This window comes from Astatotilapia calliptera, chromosome 7 (assembly GCF_964374335.1).
Source record: "Astatotilapia calliptera chromosome 7, fAstCal68.1, whole genome shotgun sequence".
Lineage (NCBI taxonomy): Eukaryota > Metazoa > Chordata > Actinopteri > Cichliformes > Cichlidae > Astatotilapia > Astatotilapia calliptera.
Window position 1 is genome coordinate 59,132,111 of NC_137428.1, and position 15,519 is coordinate 59,147,629.

At 39.0% G+C, this 15,519-nt stretch overlaps 2 protein-coding genes across 2 annotated transcripts; both read right to left on the reverse strand.

Moving 5' to 3' along the window:
• Positions 1 to 1,138: 1,138 nt before the first annotated feature.
• cfap161 (cilia and flagella associated protein 161) lies at positions 1,139 to 6,727 on the reverse strand. The gene is made up of 8 exons (XM_026177087.2): positions 6,040 to 6,727; positions 5,311 to 5,400; positions 5,006 to 5,223; positions 4,833 to 4,914; positions 3,191 to 3,226; positions 2,890 to 3,012; positions 2,705 to 2,778; positions 1,139 to 2,396 (listed from the first exon to the last, which is right to left on the reverse strand). Exons 1-8 carry the CDS (start codon positions 6,109 to 6,111, stop codon positions 2,201 to 2,203), a joined length of 891 nt encoding a protein of 296 aa, XP_026032872.1. The 5' UTR covers positions 6,112 to 6,727; the 3' UTR covers positions 1,139 to 2,200.
• Positions 6,728 to 7,018: 291 nt separating this feature from the next.
• cers3b (ceramide synthase 3b) lies at positions 7,019 to 15,402 on the reverse strand. Its single transcript, XM_026177088.2, has 12 exons — positions 14,129 to 15,402; positions 13,856 to 14,004; positions 12,752 to 12,928; positions 12,504 to 12,621; positions 9,248 to 9,366; positions 9,096 to 9,153; positions 8,935 to 8,985; positions 8,753 to 8,845; positions 8,164 to 8,292; positions 7,682 to 7,788; positions 7,437 to 7,590; positions 7,019 to 7,326 (listed from the first exon to the last, which is right to left on the reverse strand). The coding sequence occupies exons 3-12, from the start codon at positions 12,922 to 12,924 to the stop codon at positions 7,207 to 7,209; spliced, it is 1,122 nt and encodes a 373-aa protein (XP_026032873.1). The 5' UTR covers positions 12,925 to 12,928; positions 13,856 to 14,004; positions 14,129 to 15,402; the 3' UTR covers positions 7,019 to 7,206.
• Between the last annotated feature and the right edge of the window lie 117 nt (positions 15,403 to 15,519).

Sequence of the window (15,519 nt, forward strand, 5' to 3'; positions counted from 1 at the left end):
ACTGGCCATGGAAGATGATGTTACAGCAAGCGGCTGTAAAACAAACCGCTGTAAGCTCTCATTCCTCTCAGTATCTACTGCACTATTGAAAAAAAAACTTAATTTAAGACGTAATTTAAAAGCTCCGGAGCCACATCATCGTGTACTTGAATGTTTTCTGGAACTGTATATGGCAAATAAATGTTTATTAATTAATTAATTAATTAACTACTAATGTATTGATCTGTGGTGCTGTTTTTATTATGAAAATAAACCACTCTTCAGACAAACTAAAATCAACCATGCTGACATTACAGATCTTCTAGTATCTCGATTCTCTCTTTCACCACTGCTGCAGACGCCAAAAATATTACAGTTAACTGTCTTTCCCTGTGGTTGGCTTACCTCTCTGCAGTGGAGAAGTTCTTCAGAACCACCATGTGCAGTAAGGGCTTCTCCCTTTGTCTCTGAGTCACGCTCAGTGTGGCTCAATCACCTGGCAGGTGCAGCAACACAGTCCGTTTCAGACGAATGACACTTAAATGAAAAGCATAATAGCAGCAAACATGTTCAAACGCTGCTGTGAAACAACACATAAGGGAAAAAAACATCAATGATGTAGCTACATAAAACCTTTTAAACTCTGAGCGGGATCATTATATGTATTTCACTGCATATAATTAGAAGAAACATGATGCTGCACATTACGACCAAAACCAGGAGAAAACAAACACGTCTCATTGTGATGTTTGTTTGTTTTGCTTCAGCGATGGTAACTTAAATGCAAGCTCAGATAAAACAAAAAACTGAGGTCTAAGCCATGCACTTGGAAGTCTGGTTTACTGATAATGCTTCCAGAACCTCTGCCCCACAATTGAGGTCATGAAGACAAAAGAAAAAATTTAAACCGAAACCTAATCCCGCAGACATCTCAGAGAACAGAGGTCTGTTTTTAATATTCGTTGTTCTCTAAAGCCATCCCTCAGAGTCGTTCCTGCAGTGAGATAGACTTAAACTTCCAAGGGGTAGACTAGCTGTCTCTCCTATCACACACACAACTGGGATATTGGCTCTTCTTGGAAGGTTCTTCTGGGATCGTCTCCTTCTTGCTGTTTATTTTTCCCCAATTGCCAAAAAAAAAATTGAGAGAACAATAATGTTTTGTAAATTTTTCTTTTCAATTTTCTTTTACAGAACATTACTTTGTATTGCAGTTTCAGTTAAATAGAAGACTTAAATCATTTTTGCTTTACATTATTTACAAAGTCACAGCTTTTTTGCAGATGAGGGTTGCATCTTTGGACGTTCCTGAATTTATAAGCAGTATAGATCGATATTCCTCAGTTAACTTCCAATGATTACTTCCTTCAAACCATCAACTCTATTAGACCCCTTTTGATAAGACTGTTTAAAAAGTCCCACAATTAACTAATGTATCGATCTTAAATATGATAAATCTATCTTTATTACTAGGGTACCTACCACAGGCTTTTAAGATAAGTTAAGATAAGTTTACTATTACTTAAAAAGCCTCTACTTGGCCCAGCTGTCTTAGCAAATTATTGACCAAACTCCAACCTTCTTTTTACTTTAGTTTATTTAGCAAATTCTAGTCAGTGCAGAAACGGCACTGGTGAAGGTTATGAATGATCTACTTATGCCTGCTGACAGTTGATTAATCTCTGTGTTTGTCCTGCTAGACCTCATATCTGCGAAACAGATTTCCATTTCCTCATGAAAATGGGGAGTGTTTTCTATACAGAGCTCCACAGGGAACCGTGCTGGGACCAGTTCTATTTACTTTATACAGCCTTCCCTCGAATAACTTTCTGTTATTTGCATCACAGTCTTCTGATGCTAACTGAACTGACTATTTATGCACAATAAAAAAAAAAACATTAAAAAAACAATCAAATACAAGTTCCAGCTGTATAATAATCATCCACATAATAAAGTGTTAATTATTAATATTTTAACATCAGCTGCAACTTTGTTATAGCTTTCCAGATAATGTTCATAGATGGTTTACAAACTAGTTATTAACAAATTCATGAACATTGCTGTCAAATTATTACTTATTACTTCTAGTAAAACACACTTAACAGTTGGTGGTTATGTGTTACTGATTTTTGCACTAGAATCTTCCTGCATTACAAGTGATGACCTAACCAGAAAAAAAAAACCTTTATTACAATACATTTTAGCATAAAAACAGATGGTGTTAAACACTAGGGTTAGCTTCTGAGAACGCCTCAAGTTCTGTTTTTTTAGCCATCAACTGTGGTTGTTTGAAAAGTACAAGTCCGTCCCCTGCAGGATCAGCGGTGCAGAGTATCCAGTGATTGTTGTCCTGTTCAGCTTTATGGGAATCCAAGAACGTGTGAGCCGTCAGCTCATACTCCTTGCCGTACATGGTCCTGCAAGGACACAACTGTTATGCACAAATGAATTCACATCTTGGTGGTCATTATTAAGGACACAACAGATGGTTGCTTTCACATGTTCTTATAGCGGCTGTGGAGCTGATTAGCTAATTGGACCTGAGTAGCAGTGCAATTTTAATGTCATTGTAGCAAAAATGTACTGTTTTCTTCTTTACTTGCTCCTTATGTATCCTAGAGTATTGTTTGTTATTGCTAATGTGCTAACAGACATCTAAGCTGATATCATAAATGCCCAACACAACTGGTTTGGAGTTACATTTGAAAAGAAAATTGAAAAATACCAGAGGACTTGATCACCCAGAACAGCAAGAGCCTGGTTTGTTTTGCAATGTACAATCAGCACCTTCACATTAGCCTAAAAAAGCATAGACAAAACACAATTCTTAATGGCAGTGAAAGGAACATAATGCATTTATAACACTGATGCTGCAGCAGGTGTAACCAGGAAGATACAGTAAACACTTACAGGAACTGGCAGACCCTCATATTCAAGTCTTTCCTGGGGGTCAAAGTAAACTATCTTCCACCATGACAGAAAGGAATCGCTGTCTTCCAGGCTTACTTCTTGGAGGCGAGACTTTTTTGCACACTTTTAGGTCAAAATATATGATAATAGTAAAAATTCTCACAAAAAGGGGGAACATAATTATGTCATCTTGCACTAAAGTATGTACAGTATGTACAAATGCACAATTTTTCCATTAATTTTTCATTTAAAGCATTGTCACAGTTATTTTTGCTGTAATTAATGTTAAAACTTAACTTACCTTTTGAAAACTTTGCAGGTCACTCGTCAAGTAAAGCTGAGGGAAAGAAAGGGAAAGAATACATGTAAATACAAGAAGCAATCATTCAAATTGTACATACATCCCATGTGTATATGAGACCCTGCTTTGATTCATGTTGTAACATTAGTTATGGTACTTCCATGTGTTTGTGGTTTTCCTTTCCTGTGCGTTTTCTGTTCACCCTGTCTATAGCTTGCTGTTTTTCTGCATCTGTTCTTTGTTCTGCTTTAAATTTTCCTCTTTCATTTTGAGCGTTATTCCCTTGTACTTTTTCATCCCTTCTGGGCTATTTTACTTCATTATCATCTTGAATGACTTTACCTGTGTCTCATTTATTCATCTTCCCATGTGCATTTAGTGTGTGTCTGCCCTTAGGCTTTGCTGGTTCATTATGTCGTGCCTCCTGTGAACCTTTCTCTATTTTGATTTTTGTTTTCTTGACAGGATATTGGATATCTACATTTAGACATAAGAAAAAAGCATGGCATGTTAAAAGTTCATTTAAAAAAGACTATAGCAACCTAGAAGCCATTTAAATCTTGCATTAAAAAAGGGGATTTATGGATGGCTAGATAATCCTGAGAAATATCTGTATGCAAGGGAGAAAGTCGAACACTCTCAGAAAGCAGTGAATTAAAAACCAACATGACTTCATATCTGACATTAATGCATGGCCTTAACCCAGTAAACACAGTTTGTTGCTATCGCCACAAATTCAAATTCAAACTCTCCTAAGGTAATGAAAAAAGCATAGTATAAAAAGCCAATGTGTTCTTTGGGACCTAACTCTTTAGAGATGGACTGAGGTGATGTGCAAAAACTATTTGAACCATCACAGTTTGAAATTGTTTTTCATCCTCTGGGATAAAGAAAAGAGGGACTGTTTCAATTTTTTTCAGCTTTCACTTTAAAAGCAAGAACCCACAGTAGTATAAGAGCGTGTAGTGTGTCAAGTGACCTACAAGGGTCCAGGTGCCAAACTAGCTTGACTATAGTCCACACCTGTCACAAATGGATCACACTGTGTTAAAAAGAACGCAACTTAGTGGTAATTGTTTTTTTCTTAGAAAGATAATAATTTAACCTTCCAGTAATTGGCACACTGACAAGATCAGGTTTTTAAAGGTAATGTCATAACTTATATAAAGCTACTAAAATACTATAATAAACAGACTATTCATACATATTGGCTCATTTGTACAGGCCATCCTTTCTGGTATTACACTTCAACACTGTATCTACTACCAGTAATAAACACCTTAATAAATCCTCTAAACTCAACACATCTAGTTTAGATCAGTCCAAAGACATAACTGAAAAAACAGTGTTATATAATAATCAGTGCTTAAAAGACTTATATCCTCCTCTCATACCAAGAACACAACTGAAATAACTGACAATAACTGTAACAAACATACTAAAGGATTTTTATGTGGAAAATCACTGGAATGCCCATTCAAGATACTCTTTGTATTCAACATGTAATTAAAATGTGTATTGTGTGTGTGTGTGTGTGTGTGTGTGTGTGTGTGTGTGCGTGCGTGTGTGTGTGTGTGTGTGTGTGTGTGTGTGTGTGTGCGCGTGTGTGTGTGTGTGTGTGTGTGTGTGTGTGTTCACTTACTCCCCTGGCAAAGCCACTTGTTGTCTTTAAGGCAAAACTTTGCTCAAAATGAAGAGTGGATCCCTCAGGACTGCCATCTACACTGATGTCACACAAGCAGATGTTGCAGATTTAAATCAGGGTGTTGCTATAAGTATTAAAGTTTATGTTAATGTAAATTTGAGGGTGTTTACCTGGTAATGACGAAAGCTGTGCGTGTGCACGGCTGGACACTCCTGACAGCGCTGACTGCACACGGAGCTTGAATGCTGGGAGAAGGAATCTTTGTTAAGCTGTTAACATCAGCATTGATGCTCACTGCACTGCACTCCCTGTTTCCTCCTCCCATGTTCACTAACATCACAATATCACCAAAGTGCAGAGTGCCATCATTTGTCACGGAGAATTTCACCTACACAAACAGATAAAGTCCCTTATTAGCACATTGCCAGTGTGATTGGTTTCAACAAGTATTTTATTAGGTTAAAACCCATTTTACCGGTTTTAAAATGTTCTCTTTGAGGAAGTCCATTTTCTGGCCAGCAAGCTCACCCCTCTCTTTTTTCTCCAGATGTTCTTTTACTTCATCCTGGAGAAAAAAAATAAGACATCAAGTAAGTACTCTTTAACACAGTTTTCTTTTCAGTCCCACCACTACTAGTTACTGTAGCAAGTAAAGCAAATCAATTACTTAAAAACATTTACAGTAGCATTAAACCATTATTACAAAATTTTTTTGTAATCTCCCCAATTCAGTATTTCAGGATTATATCTAGCTGCGTGACATTTTGCGTTTGTTTTTGTCTCTGTGCAGTTGAACCCTGAAAACTTTACCCCAATAGCTATATCAACGTATTTTTGTGTTGCCTACAACTCATAAAACGTCTAGCACTGAATACTTTCTTTAGGTGTGGAAACAGGACTATAAACAGTCAGATGTAAAGTACATTTCGAAGAATATGGGAATATTTTGACCATGAATTGTAAAAGGCTAAATGTTTATTAAAAAATTCCAAAAATTAGCAGACTATTTGTTATTATTTATTAGATCGATGCCCAGTTCGCAGTAAGTCTGTGTTAACTAGAACCTCGTAACCCCGAATCAAATTCACTTCCTAAACATATATAATAACACTGAATTACTACCAGTGCTATTTTCAACCCATTGCTGGTTGAAACATTAAATGTTCCAGTAGTTTTTTTTCTCTCTCTCTCTTTTTAAACAAACCTCTTTTAAGCGCTGCTCTTCAAACCAGTTTCCCATTTTCACAGGTGTGCGGTAAGTTCTTATATGTGCCATTTTTCACTCAGGCAAAACTGCGAGTACATGCCGGAAAGTTTAACAAGTTTAGCTGCTTTAGCTATTTTAGCTTGGTTTGTGATGTAGTCTCTATGGTAACGGTGTACTCGTCAGTTCTCGCTGATCGTCGCGAGACGTCGAGGTTGTAATTAGAAACAAAACAACTGCAGTGTAGTACATTCATACAGCCATATATTTGTGTTGTGGCTTTTTAATCCGCTTTAATCTTGCTTGATTTGATTTTTTTTTTTAAGTTTTTTTGCTCTATAGAGCAATTGTATTGTTTTTGTGTGTTTTTTTGAGCTGTTTTTTTTATTTTATTTTAATGGTATTGACTTGAGCCACTTTATTGGTAATTGTATGTGCTTTTTTCTGTTTTGGCAACTGTAATTTATTTGCAACATTTATAAAGTATATCTTATTTTAAAAGGTTCATGGTTTATAATTTGTCCTATTTGAAATAGAATAACCCATGCATGTGAGATCTAAAAGTCATATTGTCATATCATATCAGCCGCTCACTTTGGAAGTCATCACAGCGGATCATCTGCCTCTGTCTCACTCTACCCCAGGCATCCTCTTTTATTACACCAACCCTCTGCATGTCCTCCTTCACTACATCCAGAAATCTTCTTTGTGGTCTTCCTCTTTTCTTCCTACCTGGCAGCTCCATATTCAACATCATTTGTCCAGTATATTCACTCTCTCCCCTCTGCACATGTCCAAACTATCTCAGCTACGCCTCTCCAGCGTGACCTGTCTCTCTGATACATTTTCATATTTGTCTTTATTGTTACTAATTATTCCCACCAACATACAAAAGCACAAAATAAATGAAAAAGAATTTCTGTTTTTCATTTAAGAGTGGAGTAAAACAACATGTGGTCACGGAGTTGCAGAAAGCATGTAGTGTCATACAAGTTTATTTTTGTAATCCTTCACAGTTACCTATGCAATAATATTCTGTGCTTTAGAATAATACTATATGCTTTATCATTTTACAAACAGTTAAACTCTAACAGTTGTAATCCAAAGACTTGAAGAAAAATGTCCACATATCTGCTGTACATCTTTCTCTGTTTCTCTCTGTATGTTTCAGTGGCCATTGGCCCTGCCTCTGGCACCAGAACCATTCATGTGACTCGGTTTGTGGTTTCTTTCTATCGGTGGGTCACTGTCATCTTCCTCTTTATCACTCCTATCATCGCCTTCCAGCTGCAGGATGAAAATAAGCAAAGAGGATAAACAACACAGACAGAAATAAAACATACCCCACATTCCCACACATCCCACATGCATGGACACAGAGACATCTGTAAACCCACCTGGGTAAAGATAAACTTGTAAACCATTCTTAATATGAGAGCAGCCCAGTACAGGTGGAGCAACTGGAGAACCAACAACATGACGTTGAAGAAATAGTAGCCAAAGAAGGCAGGATACAATTCCAGTGGGTACACCCATGTACAGTGAATCAGCCTGTGGAAAACACACTCGTAATATTTTAACATATCACACTAAGATCATCAAGATCATCACTAGGGTGCAATTTTTCTTTTAAAATACTTACCAAAAAGGAAAAACAATAAGTCTTGTCACCATAAAGACGACTGCAAACACCACAAACATGCCGTTAGAAGTCTGCTGCCACGTGGCGTAGTTGAATACTTTTGCACCCTATAAGGGGGGAGAGTAAATACATGTTACCTGTTTTGCCATCAAATATGCCTAAAGTAACTCTATACTTAAATCTATGTATATTTTGACACATTAAAAAAGCCTCCAAACACAAAGAATGAGTTTTCTTATTTTACATGCCACCTCAGAAATTGTTCACTGCCAGATTTTTGCTGGATCACCACCTTTACAATTTTTTATTTTTTTTTAAGAAAAAAAGGTCATCATAAAAAAATACAGATGCAATCATTTCAAAAGAGTGGCTGGCTGAAGTTCAAATTTTAATCAGTCTTTTTCTGACTAACTGACAATGCAACACCACATACCCATAAGTATAAGTACCCTCACTAAAGCTAATACAGCTACAGCACTGACCTCGAGTAGGATGTCAGAAGAGTCATGAACAACCATGACAAGGGTTCCGATACGGACGAAGTTTGAAATCCAGGAAAAACTCAGGAGAGTCAGTGTGGCCATATGATGAACCACCTGCTCTTTAAAGTCCTAAAAGTAAACAAGACAAATAAGACACAAAGATCACATAATACAACAGGCTTTGCCCCCAAAACTGTATTCTAAAAACACAGAAATCTAATCTAATAATAATCTAATGACATTATTACATTAAATATTTTTCTGTCTCAAAATGTGCCTTTGGGAGATGATTACACATTTAAGTGTGATTCATTTATGTATAGTAGAAGCAACAATTTTGTTTTACGTTGCTCATTTTCTTATTATTTCTAATATACAGAAATGCATATGTTGTGCCTGAATAATTGAAACCTATTATTTATTTATTAAACATTTATTAAAAATGTTTATTTATTAAAAAGCTCGTGATTGTCCTTTGGCTCTGCATAAAACATAGTGGGGGAGGTTGTATTGTGGGTAGAAAACAAATCCTCCAAGATTAAAATAAATGAAACTACTTCATTGTCACTCTACACATTTGTACACTTACTTTTCGTTTCACATCAAATGTGAGACTGAAGACCAAAGAAAGATAGAAGCCCATTTCCAACATGTAATACCAGTACTGTGATGGCAGAAGGGACTGTGTGGGGACAAGCAGGTGTGTTTTTGTGTCATTCATCATGCTGTACTGTGTAATCCATCGCAAATACCAAAGGGATAGGCACGTACCTGTTTAGGAAAACCTGCCCAAACTTCCCTTAGATTATAAACCCAGGGTTTCTAAATCCAAGGAAAACAGTAAAGCAGAGAGTGTGACGTGAATATCAGAGAAACAAACCAACCAAGCTGGCTGTTCACTAATGCCTTGTAAGGACAGTCCCAGTACTTACATCATAGAGAGCTAGGATTCCACCAAAAAATGCAAAAAGATAAAATGCACATCTCCAACTGTTGACAGGCAAAAGCCATAATGTCACATATTTGCATAGACATTAATCTTTTCATATCAGTGCATCTTCAGTTCACACAGACATACGCTCACCTGGCTTCACTGAACCTCTTTCGAAGCCCCGGTCGCTCCTGGTTCCTTCTCCTCCTGAACCACACCTGAACTCTCCTTTCTGGCCAGCCAGTCTTCTTACACAGAGACCACACGTCAGCCTGAGACACAACAGGAGACATTCCAGTGTTTATAACCTTTCCACAATAATCAAAGACTAAGCTTTAGTCTTTGATTATTAACACACTTTAACAGTGCAATTCCACTAAAATTTGTGGCAACCAAACATGTTTAAAGGGATGTGATGCACACGTAAAAAGACTTTATGATGTTCCATTAAAATGCATTTTACCTGTAGCTTATTTGAACAAAAATCTGGATTTGTTTTTCTTTTGTACTTTCAATCATTTACTATTTTTTTTTGTCATATTTGTCACCCTTACATGTTTCAGATCATCAAACAAATGGTATTATTAGACAAAGATAACCTGAGTAAATAGTAAATGCAGCAGTTAAATTACACTTTTAAGTATTCAAGGAAATAACCAATCCAATACCATCAACCCTTTCCTGACATTTCAGGAAAGGGTTATAAAGGCTTTGGGACTCCTTGAACCATAATAAAGGCACTTATCCACAAATAGAGAAAAACCTGGAACAATGGTGAACCTTCCCAAGACTATCCAACCTATCAAAATCACTCCAAGGAGGCTCGTCCAGGAGGTCGCAAAAGCGCAGACCTCATTTGCCTCAGTTAAGGTTAATGATTCAACCATAGAAAGAGACTGGTCGAACATGACATCTATGTGAGAGTTTCAAGGAGAAAACCACTGCTGACCAAAAAAGAACACAAAGGCTCGGCTCATATTTGGGGAAAATATTCTGTGGACTGGTTTAAGTCCTGTTACATGTGACATAAAACTAACACAGCATTTCAGAAAAAGAGCATCATATCCCAGAACTGCTCTCCTGCTTCAAGACCTGGATGACTGAAGCTCAAGCGCGGTCAGATAGGGAGACACATATCTGAAACCTACCAGAAAATTTACGTTAATGGCTCAAAAAAAAAGTTTTTTTTTTAAAATAAAAGGTTTTAGATTAGCGTAATCAAAGTCCAGTCTTAAATCCAATTGAAATACTCTGTCATGACCTTAAATAAGCCGTCCATTGTAATGTGAAAGATTAAGTTTCAGTTATTCTAAAGACTTGATTATACACTCAACAAAAATATAAACGCAACACCTTTGTTACTGCTCCCATTCCCCATGGGATGGACGTAGAGACCTAAAATTCATTCCAGATACACAATATAACCATCCCTCCCAAACAGTGGTCACAAATCCGTCCAAATGTGTGGTAGTGGGCACATCTGCTATATTGAGATAATCCATCCCACCTCACAGGTGTGCCACATCAGGATGCTGATCTGACATCATGAGTAGTGCACAGGTGTACCTCAGACTGCCCACAACAAAAGGCCACCCTGGAATGTGCAGTTTTTTGCGCTATTGGGGGTCTGGGGACCCAGAACCGGTCATTATCTGGTGTGACCACCATTTGCCTCATGCAGTGCAACACATCGTCGCATGGAGTCTATCAGATTGTCAATTGTGGCCTGTGGAATGTTGGTCCACTCCACTTCAATGGCTGTGCGAGGTTGTTGGATATTCGTGGGAACTGGTACACGCTGTCGTATACGCCGGTCAAGCACATCCCGAACATGCTCAATGGGTGACATGTCCGGTGAGTATGCTGGCCATGCAAGAACTGGGACATTCTCAGCTGCCATCTGCCCTGAACAATGTGAACCATGATTCATCCGTGAAGCGCACACCTCTCCAACGTGCCAGACGCCATCGAATGTGAGCATTTGCCCACACAAGTCTGTTACGGCGACGAGCTGGAGTCAGGTCAAGACCCCGATGAGGACGACGGGCATGCAGTTGAGCGTCCCTGAGACGGTTTCTGACAGTTTGTGCAGAAATTGTTTGGTTGTGCAAACCAATTGTTCCAGCAGCTGTCTGGGTGGCTGGTCTCAGACGATCTTGGAGGTGAACCTGCTGGATGTGGAGGTCCTGGGCTGGTGTGGTTACACGAGGTCTGCGGTTGTGAGGCCGGTTGGATGTGCTGCCATATTCTCTGAAACGCCTGTGGAGACGGCTTATGGTTGAGAAATGAACATTCAATGCACGGGCGACAGATCTGGTTGACATTCCTGCTGTCAGCATGCCAATTGCACGCTCCCTCATTGCTTGTGGCATCTGTGGCATTTTGCTGTGAGACAAAACTGCACATTCCAGGGTGGCCTTTTGTTGTGGGCAGTCTGAGGTACACCTGTGCACTACTCATGATGTCAGATCAGCATCCTGATGTGGCACACCTGTGAGGTGGGATGGATTATCTCAATATAGCAGATGTGCCCACTACCACACATTTGGACTGATTTGTGACCACTGTTTGGGAGGGATGGTTATATTGTGTATCTGGAATGAATTTTAGGTCTCTACGTCCATCCCATGGGGAATGGGAGCAGTAACAAAGGTGTTGCGTTTATATTTTTGTTGAGTGTAGTTCTTGATAACAAGGGTGGCACAACCAGTTGTGGGGTTTATGGGTCATTGCTTTTTCACATAGGTCCAGACACCTTTTTTCCCCTTAATAATAAAAAGCATAATTCAAAAACTGCATTTTGTATTTACTCTGATTATCCTTGTCTAATAATAAAGGTTGTTTCCATCCATCCATCCATTCGCTTCCGCTTATCCTTTTCAGGGTCGCGGGAGGCGCTGGAGCCTATCCCAGCTGTCATAGGGCAAAAGCGGGGTACACCCTGGACAGGTTGCCAGTCTGTCACAGGGCTAACACATAGGGACAGACAACCATTCACACCTAGTGGCAATTTGGATTATCCAATTAACCTATCCCCACAAGCTGCATGTCTTTGGACGGTGGGAGGAAGCCGGAGTACCCGGAGAGAACCCACGCAAACACGGGGAGAACATGCAAACTCCACACAGAAAGACCCCGGCCTGATGGTGGAATTGAACTCAGAACCTTCTTGCTGTGCGGCAACAGTGCTAACCACCGTGCCACCGTGCTGCGGTTGATGACCTGAAAAAATATAAGTGTAACAAATATCTGTGTTGTTCAGCACTTTGGTCTGCCTGGTGTGTTCTTAAAGTGCTATACAAATAAACGATGATGATGATGATGATGATGATGAAATATGTCTGAAAAAAGAGATCAGGGTGGGGGCTTCACATCACTGTATTATCCATGTGTTCGCAGTAAAACTCACTTGAGAAGGAACCCGTGTTTGGCTGCAGAAGTATTTTTCTAGTATAGGGTTTTGTTCTGCTGGGAGACGTATCTTGTCCCTGATTCCCCAAAAATTAGCCAGTGGTGTGGCAAAGTACCTGAAACAGCACCAAAAACTGGTCACTTCCTCCTAAACACAAAAAAGTCCTGGGATTCTAAAACCAGATGACTGCGTTACTAATCTCATTGACACACAGGCATATTTACTTACATACTTTGCGGTCTTACCTTTCAAACAAGTATCTGACTACAAGCAGGCAAAGGGCACAGGGTAGAGAGGCATAAAGATGAGACACTTTCGCATAGACACGACCTTCCTTGTCCTCTAAAGCAGACCAGGACAAATTTCCTGGCAGCCACAAACGGTCCCACCAGATCCACTCCCCAACTGTCTGCAACATGATGCTGGAAAACACACAAAAATTACATCTAACTATCACTGTTACTCAAGTAAATAAATAAAAATCTTGTTTCCAAATTCAAATGAATTTTTTTCTTTTCTTTTCTTGTTACATTTCCCTCTTTTCTTTTTGTTATCATGAAGATCTCCTGCCAAAGTAGTGTGACGCCACTGAATGAGCCACGTACATATTCTTGAAACTTAACAGCGGTCACTAGATGGCATCAAGATCAGGCTGCTGCTATGATCCAAGCACATTCACAGCCAAGAAATCTACCATATGGTGCCAACTTTTCATCACAGCAGCAATTTTTGATTCGACTTTCCACTATCTTCAACTCAAATATCAATTCTCGATGTACTGGCAGTCATGAATGAAGTGAGCAATATACAGAAGAAGAACTGCGTAGATATCAAAGGGCAAGAAAGATAAAGATGGGTGAGGAGCAATTCAAAAGGGAGATTAAGGAGAAACAAAGTCCTTCTTCTCGTGGACTCTGATCATAACTGTAGATAAAAGTGTGTTTTTTGAGCAGTGAGAAAAGTACTTAAATACTTAAAGCGAGCTGGATTGTAACTGGTTTAAATGATCAGTTAAAATATTTGCTCTAAATTTACTCGCTACGATAGACTGAGTCATATCAGTGTGTCCCTGAGCCTCAAAGGTAGTTAATAAGTCAGCATAAGAACAGTCAAATGTGCCCGCAAGCGGTGTTGTCTTGACAAGTTCTAACAATAGAGAGGGAAGCTGAGGCAGACAAAGCGAGTGAGTGTACGCGACAAAGAATGATGAAACTAGAGAAACAGTTAAATATGGTGTAAACTCCAATAATTCCAGCCTTCCGCTTGATTGAAGTTATTACATCCTTTAGTTTAGGTAACAAAATACATAAAAACTAAGTATGGAAATGTCTTCCCAAACACACACTCACCTTCAGTGTCCCAGTGTGAGTAGTGTCTGGTGTTTTCCTCTGCCAGTCTGTTACTCATACAACTCAGTGGTACTCCTCTTATCCACACCAGGTAACAGCACTGTCCTGTGATCCTAGACGATCCCTCTTCCTGCTATTGTAAAGCCATTCTTCATAGTTATAGAAAGCAAATATCAGCTCAGTCTGCTGCCTCACTTCATCTGTACAATGTGTCTCATTGTGTGGCACTAGACTCCAGTGAGCATGTTTCTAGGCATGCGTATGGTCGCTCACCTGAATGGGATCCTTCCCTCCCACTTTGTCTGCTCTTGTGATCACACCCTTGTAGTTGCTGCAAGTCTTTTGAGATTAGCACAGCTGAGCACTGCAAACACCTTGGAGCATATTTGCATGTTCACTTGTAAGCTGCAAGAGTCAGAGGGTGGGAGTATTTGCGTACCCTCACCTGCAAAAGAATTCCCTTGGAATGCCAGGAAAACCCCCACAAAGGTCCCATTCATTGGCAGGGCAGGGGAGGAGGAGCCAGGGCAGAAAAGCAACTGACACACAAAGAGAGTGAAACATCACTCTGTATACATAGCTAACTGGGTTGATAACAAACTTATTAATACAAATGAGATGACCTTGGACTTGGTTTTGGTTAACAGAAAGTATTTCCTTTTTCAGTTTTCTGTGCGGAAATAAAAGTAATAATTTCAAGGAACTTATTAAAGCAGTCTAGTGATTATTTTTGTGATTTCCCACTGACAATGTCAAGCTTCAGATGTTGAAAAAATAAAAGTGAACATAAAGCAACTCGTTACTAAAGCATCCTTAATAAAATGTGGAACAGTAGATAGTTTTGTTTCAACATACACCAGAAGGTGGCGATAGAGACAACATAATACATGGACCTGCTTGTCAATATACTGTACATGAGTGACGTGTTATAAATGTAGTGGTGGGTCTGCTGAACACTTTTGTTCAGTTTGCTTTCTCAGAGAAGAACAAGCTGCTTTTTTACTCGTCATAGCAGGTAACTGAATATTTCAGTGGGTATATTTTGATTTTGATCTGTTTATTTATTTTGCCCTTCCTGACACAACATCAAAGAGATTTGTGTCTCCTCCCAGGAATAAAATCTTGTTAGGTCAACATGTAAACCATTATATGATTCATACAAAACTGTGCGAAAAGTCTTAAACACCCCTCACTTATTTACATTTTGCTTCCAAGGTGCCAGATTCTCTCATATTTCTTTAAAGAGGTCTTGAGCAATAGTTCTCCAGGTTTTCTTAAGTTGACTCTACAATAATAATAAAAAACAAAAACATTTTGGCATGGTGTGCACACACTGCCAGTGAAGTAAAAACACACCGCGAGGCACTATCAGTCATAGATTGGCCTCCCCAGAGCATTGAAGCAGTGTGGGATTATCTTACCAGAGAATGAAACACAAAGGACGCAAACATACAAAGGAGAGCTTTGGATGTCCTTCAGTTAGCCCGGAGAACTATTCCTGAAGACTACTTAAAGAAATTATAAAAAAGCTTGCCTTATAGAGCATAGGCTACGTTAAAGGCAGCCATAACAAATACTGACTTTAAAATCAGCTGCGATCAGTATAATATTTAAGTGTTTCCTGTCAATAATCAAAGCCCTTGTCCAAGGAAAAACAGCCTTGA

Bases quoted from the DNA above. Each gene is read 5' to 3' on its own strand.
- cers3b (XM_026177088.2), bottom strand. From the start codon at position 12,924: ATGTTGCAGACAGTTGGGGAGTGGATCTGGTGGGACCGTTTGTGGCTG. The intron at 8,846-8,934 runs GTACGTGCCTAT...GTCCCCACACAG, and splicing joins GGGCAGGTTTTCCTAAACAG to TCCCTTCTGCCATCACAGTA. The intron at 7,327-7,436 runs GTGGGTTTACAG...TTCATCCTGCAG, and splicing joins ACAAGTTTATCTTTACCCAG to CTGGAAGGCGATGATAGGAG.
- cfap161 (XM_026177087.2), bottom strand. From the start codon at position 6,111: ATGGCACATATAAGAACTTACCGCACACCTGTGAAAATGGGAAACTGG. The intron at 5,401-6,039 runs GTTTGTTTAAAA...TTTTTTCTCCAG, and splicing joins AAGAGCAGCGCTTAAAAGAG to GATGAAGTAAAAGAACATCT. The intron at 3,227-4,832 runs GTAAGTGAACAC...TCTTTCCCTCAG, and splicing joins CAAGTGGCTTTGCCAGGGGA to CTTTACTTGACGAGTGACCT.